General features: G+C 40.6%; 1 protein-coding gene across 2 annotated transcripts in view; it reads left to right on the forward strand.

The window, feature by feature from the left end:
* The window catches only part of LOC126356223 (ecto-NOX disulfide-thiol exchanger 2), a 202,191-nt gene that overhangs the window by 145,998 nt on the left and 39,251 nt on the right, over nucleotides 1-16,942 (forward strand). For both annotated transcript variants that reach the window (XM_050007042.1, XM_050007041.1), the window contains exons 10-11: nucleotides 16,119-16,259; nucleotides 16,349-16,586. In XM_050007042.1, the coding sequence (XP_049862999.1) occupies nucleotides 16,119-16,259; nucleotides 16,349-16,586 (379 nt within the window). The remainder of the gene's footprint in view (nucleotides 1-16,118; nucleotides 16,260-16,348; nucleotides 16,587-16,942) is intronic.

The following is a 16,942-nucleotide window of genomic DNA, read 5'->3' on the forward strand; positions in this document are numbered from 1 at the left end:
ATTTCACAGTTAAGTTGAAACATCGTTGTTGTTCTAACCAGCACAGGTTTCTCGTCTGAGACTCAGCTGTGGACTGACTGTCTCGGTACCAAAAATTAGGTGCTTATATATCCTCACAATAATAGGTGCTAAAACTAAACATTGTTTGAAGTTAAATTTACAGAAATTACAATTAAAAAACTTAACTCATTCGAATAACTGAATACATTGAAAAATTGGTTCTTTTTAACAGTTTCTTCTACTGCAAGAGTTAGAACAAATTATGTGTTTAAATCATGAAATTAGCAAATATCATTACATAAACAATACTTTTGACAAAACTATTAATTGCTTGGTAATTAATTAAGGGCTGGCTTTGCTAATATGTTTTCGAATAGAGCCAAATAGATCCTTTAAGAATACAATTACTTGTTCCTCCAAATGTTTACAATTGGTACAGAATTTATATCTGTTTATACGTCAACAATAGAATTTAAGTTACGAAACAATTACTGATTTCACCCCATAACTAAAGATACTTACTATGAATAGTCAAAATAAATTAGAAAATCAATTACATACATAAAACTAAGCACAAAATTAGACCTGGTGTTATATTCTTTAAATCTGAGGGCCAACCTTTCTCTCTTATGAAAATGCGGATTATACTCATGAATGTTAATGGAAATTAGTTAAAAGTGAAAAAATGAAGTTTAAGGAGACATATGGCAAAACAAGAGGTGAAGTAAACTTATCCCAGCTTGCTTCATCACAAGTGTAAGACAGGGATGTAGTCTTTTGCCCAGATTGTTCAGTGTATGCATCAAAGAAGCAGTAGCAGAAATAAAAGAAAGATTCAAGAGTGGGATCGAAAGTCAAGGTGAAAGGACATTAGAGGTAAGATTCACTTATGACATTGCTATCTGCAGTGAAAGTCAAGAAGAATTCAAGGATCTGTTGAATGAAATGAACAAGCTAATGAGAACAGAATATGGTTTGAGAGTAAATCAAAGAAAGATGAAAGTGATGAGAAGTAGCAGAAATGTGAACAGCGATAAACTTAACTCCAGGGTAGGTGATCATGAATAGATGAGGCGAAGGAATTCTGCTATCTAGGCAGCAACATAACCCATGATGGATGGAGCAAAGACGAGATAAAAATCAGACTGGTGCTGGCAAAAATGGCATTCCTGGTCAAGAGAAATAGACTAGTATCAAATGTAGTCATTAATTTGAGAGATAATCATCTGAGAATGTACATTTGGAGCACAGCATTGTATGGTAGTGAAACATTGAATATGGGAAAACCAGAACAAAAATAATCAAAGCATTTGAGATGTGGTGTTACAGAAGAATATTGAAAATTAGGTGGACTGATAATGTAGGGAATGAGTAAGTTCTCTGCAGAATTGGTGAGGAAAGTAATATATGTAAAACTGAAAAGAGGAGGGGGCAGTATGATTCAATATCTGTTAACACATCAGGGAATAACTTCAGTAGTAGAGGAAGACAGAGATGTGAGTACATCCAGCAAATAATTGAGGATGTAGGTTGGAAGTGCTGCTCTGAGATTAGAAGGTTGACACAGGAGAGGAAATTGGTAGTGGGCTGCATCAAACCAGCCAGAAGGCTGATAACAAAGCCTCAGTCCCAGACCCACGTCCACCCATTTTCCTGACCTCCAATTCACTCATTCCTTTCTCCTTCCCACAGCCACCACACCTTCCACTTTTCTATCTCTCCCTCTCAGTCCACTCAGAGGGATTTGGGGGGGGGGGGGGGGAGAAAGAGAGAGAGAGAGAGAGAGAGAGAGAGAGAGAGAGAGAGAGAGAGAGAGAGAGAGAGAGAGGGAGGAGGGGGGAGGGGCGGGGAGTATTTGTGAATACAATCTTTCTATAATGTGTGCTTTTGCTTGATGACAAATAACTGTTCTAGAGAATAAAATGGTTGTATGTTAGAATTTACACAAAGTTTTTTTGGGTGTAGTGGCAGGTAGGTCTGTGACGTGTAGCCAGTGCATCGACTACCTCTAGGCTAGCATGTAATACTTTTTGTTTCATATAATCAAGTTCTCTGGCTATTTAGATGGTATTATGATTGTATTGTGCTGGTGCTACAGTTTAAATTTGGTTTCATTATTTTAGCGAAGAATATTACTTTCAAATATAAATATATTTGTGATGAGAAACATACCTGATTTAGGAAACAAGTTACGACATGTCCCCTTGGATTTGCTGTGGTAAATAATGCTGACTGATTTTTTTCTCCAAGTTAATAACGTATTTACATTTTATTGTGTTGTTGCGCAACGCATTTCTCCTATTAATTCATATTTGATGAGAGCAATGCAGTGTATGTAAGTTTCAACAGATAACACTCTTGTTTCCCTAATCATATTAATGGTAGATTTGCCTTTAGACAATGTACAGGCCAAGGGATCTGTATTCATGTCCCAACTCATATTGTCCTTGACTGTGACTCCCAAGAATTTTGTCCAATTTTCTTTTTTAACAGTGTCATATCCTGTTTTCCTAGCAAACTCTTATTCATTTCTTGGTGTTGAATTCTGTTGTTGCTGATATTGTAGCATTCATATAAATATTACTTTCACTGAAATACTTATGTACTTCATTAATAAAACTTTTCCCAAACCTCCAGAATGCCATTTGCCTTAGGTTTTCTTACAATGGCTGTATCATATGCATAATGTACTTCCTTGGAGTTGTGAGATCAGTATTTTATATCAGTAATTTAAATCAAGCAGAGGAGAGATCTTCACACAGAAGCTCAAGCACTCAGTATTTGATGTCAGTGGTTTTGGGTTTGAATTACTCACTTTTAGTTTTATACAACACAAACTGGACTTTACTAAAATTGGGAGGTTGTGTGATTCGGTTATATAAATGTCAACAACATCACAGGGATATCTGTAGAGAGGGCAGAATAAGACCTTTTTCCTGGAGAGGGGCAGCAGCCCCTGCAGCAGTTGTAGGGGCACCACTCTGGGTGGGTGACTGAGTGCCTGGCCTTGTAACATTAGCCAGTATGGCATTGCAATGTTGTTACTGCGAACAGCCGAAAGCAAGGTGAAACTATAGTTATTACATACCCTGAGGACATGCAGTGCTGCTGTACACCGTATTCACCCAAGTATGAAAGATGACCCTGAATGTAAATGCTGCCCTTTTTTAAGAGACCTCTTGAGAAAAATATATTTTTGACATGTTCTGATGAATCAAAATTACAAACTGTTATATTGACATAAAATATCTGCCAAAAGGTTAACATTATACATATTGTAAATTTATACCATTTATTGATTGTTTACATTTTGATAATAATGGGGAAATAAAATCAACAAAAAAAGGTTTACATTAATTTTTGGATTGCTTTCTTTTCTGCCTTTTTTGCTTACTAAACCTGTAGTTTGTGGTATCACTACTTTTAATTATCATTATCCTAATAGGGCACAAATATCTGGCTGTTCTTTCTGAATAAGTTGCAATTTCTGAGGCTGTTTTAATGGTGGGACCTGAGAACACAACTGTTTTTTTCCAAATAAGTATTGGATTTCTCTTCTATACTGACATGAGAATATTAGAATGTCACTTGCTTCCAAACATATGCCCTGCTCTGTGCTGCAGAACCAGGTGACACACCCCTTTTATTCCCGTCATACATCAAGGCGAGCGTCAACAACATTGCAGGGAGAAACACATAAGTAAGCCACTGCCCCTTCATACTGCAAAAATGAATACTATTGTTTAGAATACGTCCCCTTTTAAAATCAGTAAGATTCCAGCTACAAATGAATTCAGACAAACTGCAGTTTAAACTTCGTACGTGTTTTAGGGGCAACACTCTGGATGGGTGACTGAAAGCCAAAGTACTTGGTGTAGATTCCCATAATTGGCAATAAGATGAAATTTGCTACTCTCTCACTACTCCCCTCACTGCAGTCATGCTAGCTTTCAGGCAAGCTGGTGTCACTGTTCACCTTCCAACCCTTCCATAGTGCTGAGCTTGAGCAACTGTGAAAAACAGACTCAATATTTCTAGTGTGTAGGCTGTATGTAACAACGCCAACTAATACATAAACAAAAAATCTCAATTCCAGTTCAATCTCGAACTTTTGATTGTCCCGTGAACTAGTGATGTCTGTTGGTACTATCTTCATGACGCGTCTTGTTGGTGTAATTTATTCTCAGGATAACAATTAAAGTCACTTTAATAAGATTTATTTCTTTTGTGAGACATTTCATTCTGGACTAATTTTCCTTTTTGTTTCAGCTGAATGACTAAAGCTGATAACGTTCTTATGTGGCCTTCTAATAAGTGAACAGTGAATGAATGTCTCATTTGCTGTCCACTTAGAAAATGATTACAATCTCTCAGAACCAAGTAAAACACTAGTCTGGGTTCTGAATCTGCTAATGTTTTTTGAAGAGTAACATTTCCATTTTTCAGTGTTACTTTTACTTAAAAATTGGCATTAATGTTTGTATACGGTCTCCATACATGTAGGAGAACAATTATTACAAACCTGTCCAAATATAGTAAAAGTTTGTAAAATGATAGAATTTAATGTTATTTCCTTTTGTTTTTCACAAAATTGTCAAATTTTAATCAGAACAGTAGACTGTTGTAATGGCTAGTTCATAGTTTCTTGCATATCGCATGCACTAGCGCCGCGTGAGTCAGTGTCACGTGATTGTTCGAACAACGTCGATACTGTATCAACCGCTTCAGCGTATTGGGAACTCTCAAGCTGCTCTTCCGAATTCTTCAAGATGAGTCTACATGTGATCCCAACAGCAGTAGTTTAATCTGCAAATATTACGACACTGTATTGTTTGAATGACAAATTTGAGAAAAAACCTTGTTTTATAAGGGGGTAAATACGGTAGTTTAATGATGATAATATCCTCTTGGATAAAATATTCCAGAGGTAAAGCAGTTCCTCATTAGGATCCCTGGGCAGGGGGACTTTTTTTTGTTTTTGTGCAGAAAATCAAGCCTGGCATTCTACAGGCTGGAGCATAGAATGATAGTATTGTAGTGTGTTTTGTGTGATAATTTAGTGTTAAAAGTTATTCTTTGATTTATTGATACCATTTGCGAGAAGAATTATGTGGGCTGTAGTTGTTATGTGTCCACAGGTGGAGCCACATCACAGTAGATGGCTGTGAAAGTAACTAATACACATGATGTAATTAGATAATTGTATATTTTCAATATATACATTCTGATACAGCGAGCCACCTAGTATCCGAAGCAAAAGAACCAATCATGAAATAAGTAATCCAGAACTCTCTTTGAATCTTATTATGTTATATTTTAAAATATGGCTTACAACACACATTCATGAGAACAACACTACTATTTCTCTTTCTTTAAGCCCAGATAACGGCAGACTGACCATATCTGGGATGAACTTTTTCTTATTAAAAAAATGGTGTCACCTTCTGTTGTTAGCACCAAGGAGTGCCCATTTTCCATTTTGAGGCATACATCATGATTAAACTTACCAGTGAGATCATACGAAGATAAAAAATATTATGACCTGTTTACTGTAATGAGTAATGACTAATAAAATTCTTCAGTGAGTAAAAAAAAGTTATTTCCTATTTGACTGTTGCCTTATTATACTGCAGTGTATATTGATCCTAGCATTCCCACACATTTCTAGACTGCTACGACCACCTATTAAGACAATGAGTTTTTATTTGTATATTGACTTCCACTTACATTGTTGATTCTGCCACACTACTGGGTACCCGGACTCTACTATTGCAGGCTACCAGTTCAAAGAGGGTATCTGAGGGTCTGGCAAGGCTTTTGCTAATCTAGCTTTGCTGAGCCTGGGTCTTCTCCTAATGATATTATCATCAGTTTTGTACTGTGCATGAGTCTTGACAGGTATGCCATTTGGTGACACACTTGAAACTGAGATACGTGTCATAGAGTTTGAATGTTCTCTTGCACCATGCCATTTCCACACCTTCTTTGGAACCCAGTGAGTGACTGAAAGTTTGTGCCACAAACATTCTGACTTGTGTATATTTTGAGCCCACACGGGTATTGTACAAGATTGCCTGTCTCCACTGTTAACACGCATGTGCTAACTTTGCGAATTTCGTTCTGGATCTTGTTGTTGATATTTCCCATGAGGTATGATGACCGAGCTATTGTTTAATTAGTGCCATAGAATTTACCAAGTGAAATCATCCAAGGACAGTTAATCTGTGAGACTAATTCATGTTACTTTGGTGTAACAATTCTTTTTTAAATAAAAGTGTCATTTTCCAATGACATGTAAAACTGTTCTTTATACAGCACCTAGACTGCACCCTCCGCTACATTGTATTTAGTTTTAGTAAAGTAGGTAGGGAAACGGTTACCATGCTGTTGACCCAACAATAAAATCTGGCAACTCAACTTTCAAATTTGGCATGTCATTGAGCGCATCATTCCATTAGGTGTGCATTCCCACTCCCGCTTATGCACGCACTCCACCATCAGCTTTAACATGGTAGGGTTATGACTACCCTTCGCACCACTTCCCCTTGCATGTGTTCTGTGTGTTCATCCCCTGTGCAGACTAGCAACTATGGCGTCCAGCAATGACCCAACTGAGCCACACAACACATGGTCTCTGTCGCATCGCCCTACGACATCATCACTGATCAGACTGTGCACCTTGCAGAGCTGGAACACTGCAACACTGAGCTACATGCACAACTAGTCAGGGTTTATACGGCCCGGGAGATCTGGGAAAAACCTGGGAAGTTTTTCATCCGGGACAAATCCAGGAAAAACCCGGGAATTTTTAAGAATTCCGGGATTTTTCATTGTTTTAGGTTTCAGTTAAAGTTTTGTAGGTTTGACGTGTAATATCTGATACGCTGACAAAGAACTTTAGTCCACTACTGCTGAATAATACTGCAGCAATGAAACATAAATCAGAGAATAACACCAAAATAAATGTTTAGTTGCATAGAAAATGGGTAATTGACGCAATGCACAGACCAGAGTGCCAACACCGAAAAGTGTCAAAGGTTTTAGGTTGAAGATTATGCAGTACGTCCGTAACAACTAAGTGCGTTCGATGTGCGTGACGTCACAATTGTTTACATTTCTAACAAAATGGTTCAAATGGCTCTGAGCACTATGGGACTTAACATCTATGGTCATCAGTCCCCTAGAACTTAGAACTACTTAAATCTAACTAACCTAAGGACATCACACAACACCCAGTCATCACTTACATTTCTAACAGATCACCAGAAAATATTACGAATAGTGGCTTGAGATGCGTTACTTTCAAAGTAAATTTCCACACAAGATGATTTATGTTACGTGTGAGAATGTTCAGTGAATTTCTTAAATCGCAGGGCGTTATAACACTTTGAGGATCAGCCATTTGAAAAATGTCAGGCCCAGAAGATAAGTCATTTATGCCACTATTAAAAATTTTACCGGCACATTTGTATTTGGTATTACTTAACATGTAACACACGCTAAAAAAAAAAACCGAGCTTCAAGTTAGTTTTCATATTTAATGTTGTTCTTTCATAGATGAAAAATTATGCAATCGATGGCAAAAAGTGTAATTGACCTTCAAAAAAATGTGCATCATGTGTTACTGAGCAATGTTATAAATCTCTTCATGACAGAACACTTTGACTTTTCTACGCAACTGATAATCATTTTGGCACGATTTTAATTGTCAAATTAGAGCCTGTTAGTAGGCCTACGGACTTTCTATCATTGTAGTACTAACAACAGTGGATGCCAATAGATGATGCAATTCTCGTTCGTACATACACTTCTACTTAAGAGTTAACCGGGGTAGAAACGCACTTTGCTGAGTGGAGCGAGTTCGGCCTATCTTTGTAACGTACCCGCCGCGGCCTGTCTTTCTCGTAGGCCTCGTGCTCTGAATAACTGTCGTCATTTGCTAGTGGGATCACGTGACATGAGTTATGACTGACTGACAAAAGTGCATCGCTCAACGCAATTTCTATTTTAGAGTTTCGGAAGCTACCATGCTGGAATTTGTGTATATACTTTCGCAATACGAAAATAAACTGTGCATATTGTCTCGCATCAAACAACTTTCCAAACGCATTGTTTTTCCTGGATTTCGTTTCCTAAAGTGCTGGGACGTTCTCCGCCGGTATAAGACCTTTACGATTCAAAGGACTGATAGGTTTTACAGCTCCAAGGAAAAGTATACTGTTACTTGACATGGATGTATTTTCACCCACTTTATACTTAATTTCATCCGGAAGAAATTGTGTTTTTAACCGTAAAATCCGGGATTTTTTCCACGTAGACACCCTGCTAGTGGTAACATGACTGCTGGCAGCCCAAATTCCAGTGCCACACTCATTGCTGACACCTGCACCACCTTCTGCATCGACTGCTAACATCACCACCTCCCCTACCGCTTCCCTACCATCCCCGACGTGAAATGTCCAATCTCCCACCTGCTGCCGCCACCCCCAGCCAATATAATAGGCTGGAGGTCCTCAACTTCATCATATCACCTCCAGCCACCGACCACTATGACACACTCCAATGTCACATTGTGACACATCTTATGTCATCAGGAATGCAGGGCATCTATGTTCTACTTTTCCTTGAGCAGGACTAGCAATCTTTGCAAATCCTGTGCCGCCTGATGGAATCACACGTGGTCTCTGATGGTTTCCTACACAACACATGGCTGACTCGCCTCCTGGCCTTGGTCCAGACAGCTGTGGTGTTGCACTCTCCTTCACTGATGCTGCCAGCCCCACCGACATGGTGCATGATGCTGGCCATCTTGCTTGCTACTGTTGCAGCTGCACTAACCCCACCCCTACATGGTACAGTCAGCTTACTGTAATGCCCCCCCCCCCACCCCTCCCCCCACCATAAGCTCAACTCCACCATGCAGCATGCTGCTAATGATGTCACTGGTCACTCCCCTCTCTGGCCACCAGCACAGTACCCAGCACAAAGGAGTATACAACATGTTCACCCACTTCACTGCTGACACAGCAATGCTGCAGGTAACCATAGTCCACCTCAATTCTGAGCGCCACCCTCCGCACATCACCAACTGCGGGCATGACGACAGCTACTGCCACTGCAGCTCTAGCTGGTCTGCTAACATCTGTCGCGACATGGCTGGCCTCTGCTGAAACTACAAGTATTTGGCCCAGATGTTGTGAACTGCAGGGAACCCTGTCTTGGCACACAAACACAAACACCTGCTGGGACTGGCACCCCTGACTGCTCCTCAGTCTCCCAGAGCCTGTTTGTCTTTGACGTTCACTCCGCCAGCGCATTCCTATTTGACACTGGCGCAAGTTGTTTATCTTTCTGTGTCTATCTTTCTGCAGCGTCTCTTATGGGACCCTGACATGGCCTCAGCCCACCTCCTGACAGCAGTGAATAACTCTGCCATCACGACCTATGGCATACATCATTGCTTCCTCAATCTTGACCTGGAACAATAACACCTCTGGACATTAACTGGCACCGGTGTCCCTAACCCCATTTATCTGAGTTGACTTCATCAGGCATAAGCGTCTGCTTCCTAGCCTTGCAGGCTGGCACCTGATTGATAGTAATATGGAGAGATCAAATAAGTGCCCCACTTGTTTAGCTGTTTTCTCCAGTGTAAAGCAGGTGGTGTATTCTGGCCCATGACTGATCTGGTGCAATTGCCTGCACTCACACATCCATTGAACGCACCTTGGGTAGTCCACCATTCAATTGTACAATACATCAACACCAACCCCAGGTCACCTGTCTTTTGCTGTCCATGAACTCTAGCACCACACAAACTCAAGGTCACCACATCCGAGATTAATGATCTGCTTTCCACTGCTGTGCTGTATCTTTTGAAGAGCCCATAGGCATCTATCATTAACCTTTCCAAGAAGAAGGATGGCTCCTGGTGCCCATGTGGCAATTGCCAGAAGCTGAACTTCTGCACCATCCCTTTCTGGTACGCAGTACCACTCTGGCACAGCTACAACAATGCATTGGCTAAGGCTACAATTTTCAGCACAATTAACTGCGCCGAGGCTTTCACTCAGATTCAGGTCCCACATGAGAACAACCAGAAGACCCCCATCATCACACCATTTGCTCTCTACAAGAGCGCCTTCATGAGCTTTGGCCTCCGTAATGCTGCCCAAATGTGGTAGTGTTTCTGGAATGGCATCTTACAAGGTTTGCCCTTCTGTTTCACCTACTTGGACGACGTACTCATGTTTTCTTCATCAACCAAGGAACACCATGAGCCCCTACGCTATGTTTTTGAACACCTCCAGAACGCTGGCATCATCATCAACACAGCAAACTGGGTTGTTGGTACTGGCGAGAGAGTATCCCTTGCATCATTATCTCCACCGCTGGTTCATATCCTCTGCTCGACAAGGTATAAGCTATTCTCGAATTCCTGTATCCAGATACATTCAAGAAACTAGCATTTCCACATGTTCCTCAATTACTACAGCTGTCTGCTAAGGCGGTGAGTTTTTCTTCATAAACCTATGTCTACCACAATCTGTCAGTTCTGTCTTGTGACCAGATAGATACCTGGACACTACAGCTACTAGCTTCTGGTTCAAAGAATGTACCTTGGGGTATGGCAAGACTCCCGGCAGCCTAGCTTTGCTCATGAACCATGCCATCAGTGATTGATAGTGTGTGCTACAAACATTCTGACCAGCTTGTGTTTTGTGCTCTTGTGCATACCATATGAGTTTGCACGTTTCCACTGTTAACAAGCATGTAGTTGTTCTTGCTGCCAATATTTCCCATGAGGTATGATTACCATATGCTCCTTTACTTAGTGCCATAGAATTTACCAAGCGAACTCCACAAAGGACAGGTAATCTGTGAGATTAATTCATATCCCTTGTAGTTACAGTTCAGTTTTAAATAAAAGTGTCATTTTCTAACCAAGCGTACAACTGTTCTTTATACAACACCTAGCATGTTACCATCTCCTACATTGCATTCAGTTTTAGTAAATTAGGCATCAATACAATCCCCATGTTGGTCCCTTAATCAGAGAGTGGGTTAGGGAATTTAATAAAAAAATTGAAAAAGGAAAGGTTATATATTTTGTGAAATGATTTGTCTAAAAGTAAGAAATTTGCTATATATAATTTCAGGAATAATTCAAATGCTCATCAAATGTTTCTCTAATTTATTTTATTTCTTACTTTTAGAAAAATCATTTCACGAAACATTTGACTGTTTTTCATTCTTTTCTTTCTGATGCATAGAACATTATGGGTAGGCTGCAACCACTCCCACTATGTCCCCATTAGTGCCTGGCCAAAAAACGTATCATAGGATGCTAAGGCGTTTATACGTGACTCATCCTAGTGGTCTACATGTAATAAACTCATAACCTCACAATGAAGGGTTAAAAAGGGTTAAAAAAGAGACTAGTGGTTTGTGGTCTGTGATCAGGTGAAAATTAGACCCCTATAGAAAACCATGAAACTTGTTTAGAGTGTAAACAATGACCAAAGCCTCTTTCTTTGTCTGAGAATAATGCTGTTGTGTTGAATTTACGGATTTAGAGGTGTATGCAGTAGAGTAAGGATGGCACCAAGGGTGAACTGAGATGCATCCGTGGCTCAAACAAGGTACTGATCTGGCTGAAACGTGACCAAACAAGGGACAAAATGCAGCTTAGATTTCAACAACTTCAATTCCTGGTCACAAGCCAGGGACCATGGGAAAGGAACATCTTCATGTAATAATGCGTGGAGTGGTTGTGCTGCAATAGCAGAGTCTGATATGAACTTATGGTAGTACGCAGTTTTGCATAAAAATCCTGTAATTCCTTGAGGGATGTGGGTTGTGGCAATGTGGCATTTCAATCGATGTACTGGCACAATGGTTTTTTGTATCGTCTCCATGCCTTTGTAGAGTCTTGTACCATGAGAAGCAAGGAGAGGATATTGTGGGCAAGTATTCTCTTTCTATAAAACAACTGCATGCCTGTGTTAACAGGGTTCTTTATTACCATAAACAGAGTGCTATGTATCTGAAGCTAGTCCATGTTAGCCTCACTGCTGGTGAAGTACGCATCCCGCTAGACACACAACTTTGGTCGCTATGTGCTGCTTGAGACTGACTGTGATTGCGACTGCGAACATCTATGACTGATGACTCGACTCTGTCTGCTACTGACTCGGCTGAGTGACTGCCTGCAACTGTGAATGACTGGGCCCTCCGGATACTGGCGGTCAAGAGGGCATTGGTGGCTTGTTGCTTGCGAGTCTGTCTTTGGCCTCTCTCCTGATAGGTGTGCTTGGTCCAGTGCCTATTATCAATCTGCTTGTAACCTCTTTGTCGTCCAGTGTGCTGGCGACAGCTTATGCCAACACTTTCCTCCCCTCCTAAATGCCACACCAATGCTTTGTAGTGAGGCTGCGAATGACAAATGACAACAGGGAGGGAGGCAGGATGCTGGACATTAAGATGAGGCAGGAGCCATAGCTGTGGAGGATGGCATACTCCCGACCATACCCCTCATCTGGCTTGCGAGGCAACAGGAACATCCAACAGCAAACTGCTGCCAGGGCACACATCCAGGCCTGAGGGCAATTCGTGGGGTGGTGACCGTGACGGTAATGGTGACTGCAATGGTGGGTTTAGGTCCATGGGGGCGGGGGCAAGTGGGACATTGGGGGCAAGGGCGCATTGTCCATCTCCTCCTGGGGTGCCCTGGTGGGTGCATAGGTCCTGAGAAACCAGTACCCAGAACAACCACCTCTGGTCGTAATAACGGCATTGATACGCTTGGGCATTGAGTTAAACAGAGCTTGGATGGCGTGTACAGGTACAGCTGCCCATGCACCTTCAACATGATACCACAGTTCATCAAGAGTAGTGACTGGCATATTGTGATGAGGCTCAGCCACCATTGACCAGACGTTATCAATTGGTGAGAGATCTGGAGAATGTGCTGGCCAGGGCAGCAGTCAAACATTTTCTGTGTCCAGAAAAGCCTGTGCAGTCGTGCATTATCCTGCTGAAATGTAGGGTTCCGCAAGGCTCGAATGAAGAGTAGAGCCACGGATCATAACACATCTGAAATGTAATGTCGACTGTTCAAAGTGCCGTCAATGCGAACAAGAGGTGACCTAGACATGCAAGCAGTGGCACCCCATACCATCACGCCGGGTGGTACGCCAGTATGGCGATGATGAGTACACACTTCCAATGTGTGTTCACCGCGATGTCGCCAAACACGGATGCGACCATCAAGATGCTGTAAACATAACCTGGAATCATCTGAAAAATGACGTTTTGCCATTCGTGCACCCAGGTTCGTCGTTGAGTACACCATCACAGGTGCTCCTGTCTGTGATGCACCGTCAAGGGTAACCGCAGTCCTGGTCTCCGAGCTGATAGTCCATGCTGCTACAAATGTCGTCGAACTGTTCATGAAGATGGTTGTTGTCTTGCAAACGTCCCCATCTGTTGACAGGGATCGAGACGTGCCTGCACGATCCATGCATCACAACAACTTTTCACCAGGCAATGCAGGTCTACTGCTGTTTGTGTATGAGAAATCAGTTGGAAACTTACCTCGTGTCAGCACGTTGTAGGTGTCCCCACCAGTGCCAACCTTGTGTAAATGCTCTGAAAACCTAATCATTTGCATATCACAGCATCTTCTTCCTGTCGGTTAAATTTTTTGTCTGTAGCACGCCATCTTCGTGGTGTAGCAATTTTAATGGCCAGTAGTGCATGTGAACCGAGCTGCTCATGGAAATCCAACAAGGCATTGTGTTCAGCAGTTTTAGATATTTAGGCATGTTAGCTTTTCATTATGATTACCATGCAGTTGGCTTCATCAACTGTAATTTTAAAGCATTAATGGAAAGTACTAACATCAATAATTTTATTAACACGATAGAGCACTGGCATTTTAATTTCCAGAATTATACATTTTAGAACATTGTTGTTGAGCTCATGACAGCCCTCTCTCCTTGAGCTGTTCAGCATGTTTTTCAAATAGATAAGGTCTGTAGCAGTAATTCTTCTCCAAGTGAATCTCTTATTTGTTGTACTCTGTGACTGCAAAAAGAAGGCCACCACATCACATGTATCACCACTTTGTGATGCAAGGAAAGTTCCAGGATTCACAAAATACTCATTGAGAGTCTTACAGTAAATTGAGATAGTGATTTCCTCCTTTCCCCCTATTTATTTCACTTTTTGCCATGTTCTAGACTGCTTAACAGTTGTTTTTCGAATTTAAAATGTAGTCCTCATTAACTTTCATTCTTGCTGCCTTAATTTCAGATACGAAGGTTTTTCTTAAGCTTAGAGTTTTTCTTGTTCTCACAACTGTCAGCAGTTATGTCCTTCAGCATTAGTAAAATATTCTGATTTTACTGTGTCACAGTATGTACCATTTTTTGTATGTTGTGGTTAATGACTATTGCCAGTTTTGCATGTTTTAGAGACAAGATGGCAGTTGGTGTCTGGTCTATGTTTCACGATAGAAATGGATGTGAAGAAGTCATTAATATCTTTCTCACTGGTTAGTATATTGGACAACTCAGTTTAAAGTCATTTCTCATTCTTTCAGTGTTCCCGTTGTTGAGAACTATGTATAAGAAGTTAACATCTTGGAATTTTCAGTAGGCAGGTTTCCAATTTTGAGCCATATGTGATAATGGTCAGCTATTCCTAATTTGATGGTGTCACATTCTACTTAATGTCTACCCCCATTGCCAGTTGTCAAGGCATGTTCCCTTCCTAGTCAGTTTTTCATTTCAGCAGTAGAAATTCATTGATCTTAACATATTTAGGAAACACATTTTTTTTCTTAGTTTTGGGTTAATATCCCCTGTGACAAAAATTTTGTAATGCCTATATTTGGCATTTATTACAATTAAAGTGTGCTACTAGTATTATTTAGCCAGAAAAAACATTTCTAGAAGTGCCTGCCAGTAGAAACTATTCTTGGATTGAAAGACCTGTGTGACTACTCTTGGTAGGCAAGCTGCTCAGCACACAGGCCTTCTTTCTACGTGGCATCGGTTAGCCCCTCCATGACACATTCTTCTAGTCTGCTTCACTCTCTGACACATTCCTACAATCTGCTCGATTTTCATGCGTATGGTTAAATATTGTGGAGCCTTTGTCATTAATGCACCACCCCTCCACGAAAATTCTCCTCTCATGTGATATCAGTGTACCACCATACACCACAATTTTCATCATCATCCCCCCCCCCCCCCCCCCCTCCTCCTGAAATGTATTGCATCTTTTCTGTGTTTACTGACATCTGTGTCAAATTATTAAGCTGTGGTGATACAATAATGGTCAGCATCAGTTTCACCAGTTTGAATATTAGTGTGGAAAAAAAGGTTTGTTACTATATGATGAGATGAAAATAGAAGAGGGTCAGTGGATATCAAACTTCAGATCCAAAAGTCCAAGGTTTAGGCCTCAGCCAGTCATGACCTTTTTTTCTGTCACTTGTCGATTTTTCAACTCAGTCAGTGATGTGTGTATGTGAAAAATGCGAGGTTGCATTGTAGTTAAGGCTCCATATTAAACTATATGTCTGCGGCTAAATCATAGACCTCTCTGCACTGCATATACTGTAGAGTGAAGAGAGTGAACACTGTTGCTGGTAGTTTGTCAATTGGTTGGAGACTCTGGACTTAGGAGTCCCATCAGTGGCTTCTGGTGGGATTAGGAAACACATCAACATACCTTTCTTTCATTTACATACTCATCAATAACAATATTTTTTTTAATGTGCCTTCATAACAGCCTTTTTATAATGCAAGTGACACCCAAAAAATTTTGTTACAAAGGCAAAGGAAAGTGGTAATTTTGCCAAGAACAACACTGTGTTAAATAAATTGTGTATATAATTATGCTGTAGTTGCTTTAAACCACACAACATTGTGTGGAATTAGATAACCCATGAAACTGACTGCAGAAACATTTTTGTCTATCTCTGTGTGTGAAGTTTATGTGGGCATTAGGTAACTTCTTCACATATGGGTGACACCATATTTAATTTATTGATATTTCTAATTTTGTCTGCTGCATATTTGCTCTCCAATTTGGACATGTGTTCACAGGAAGAAAATGACAGTCTCAGATGTCAGCTGGAAGCTTACAAAAATGAAGTGGATCTGGTTAGGTCTGATCTCAGGACAGAGTTGGAGCAGAAGGACAAACAGCTGAAAGTGTTGCAACAAACCTTGCAGGGAATGCAACAGGTAAAATTTAAGTTATTTAAAAATTATTCTTGTGTGCATACGTTTTTACTTTCAGTTTCATTTACATTTCAAATTTCACTGGTTTCCAGCAATTAATAGAATCAAGGCGCCGACAGAATGAAGATGAGGTTAAAGTCAGAGAACTCCAGGCTCGTTTAAAGTCCTCAAATGAAGTACAAGCAAAACTCGAGGCAGCAGCAGCTGAGCAGCAAAGCAATGCAGATACAGCTGTCTCAGAAGGTGGTGACACTTCTGTGGTTGAAGACGTGAAAGTAGATACAACACAGCTAGCTCCACGCATCACAGACCGAGAAGCCAAGTTAATAGGTTGGTTGATCTTCTTCCTTGTTTTAGTCAATTTACTTCAGTGACTTAATTATATGATACTTCACTCTTATTTTTAAAGGTCATGATCAAGTGGTACTTGAGCCATTTTGATTAAATTTTCTGTTTTATTAAATCCTTCAATCGAATGCCACAACGACAACCAAGTGATAACCAATTCCATTCTTAGTGTAGTGAAGTTACAAGCCTTAACTAGTTGATGTGTTTACAGACTGACACTTTCTTTAATGCGCTTAGTGCAAGAAAACCATCTGTCGTTTCTTATTCTACAATGAGTCTTAAGAAAACAATATACTTTCTGAAAGCGCTACAAGCACCATATGCAGACTGTTCGTAAA

This window comes from Schistocerca gregaria, chromosome 3 (assembly GCF_023897955.1).
Source record: "Schistocerca gregaria isolate iqSchGreg1 chromosome 3, iqSchGreg1.2, whole genome shotgun sequence".
Taxonomy (NCBI): domain Eukaryota; kingdom Metazoa; phylum Arthropoda; class Insecta; order Orthoptera; family Acrididae; genus Schistocerca; species Schistocerca gregaria.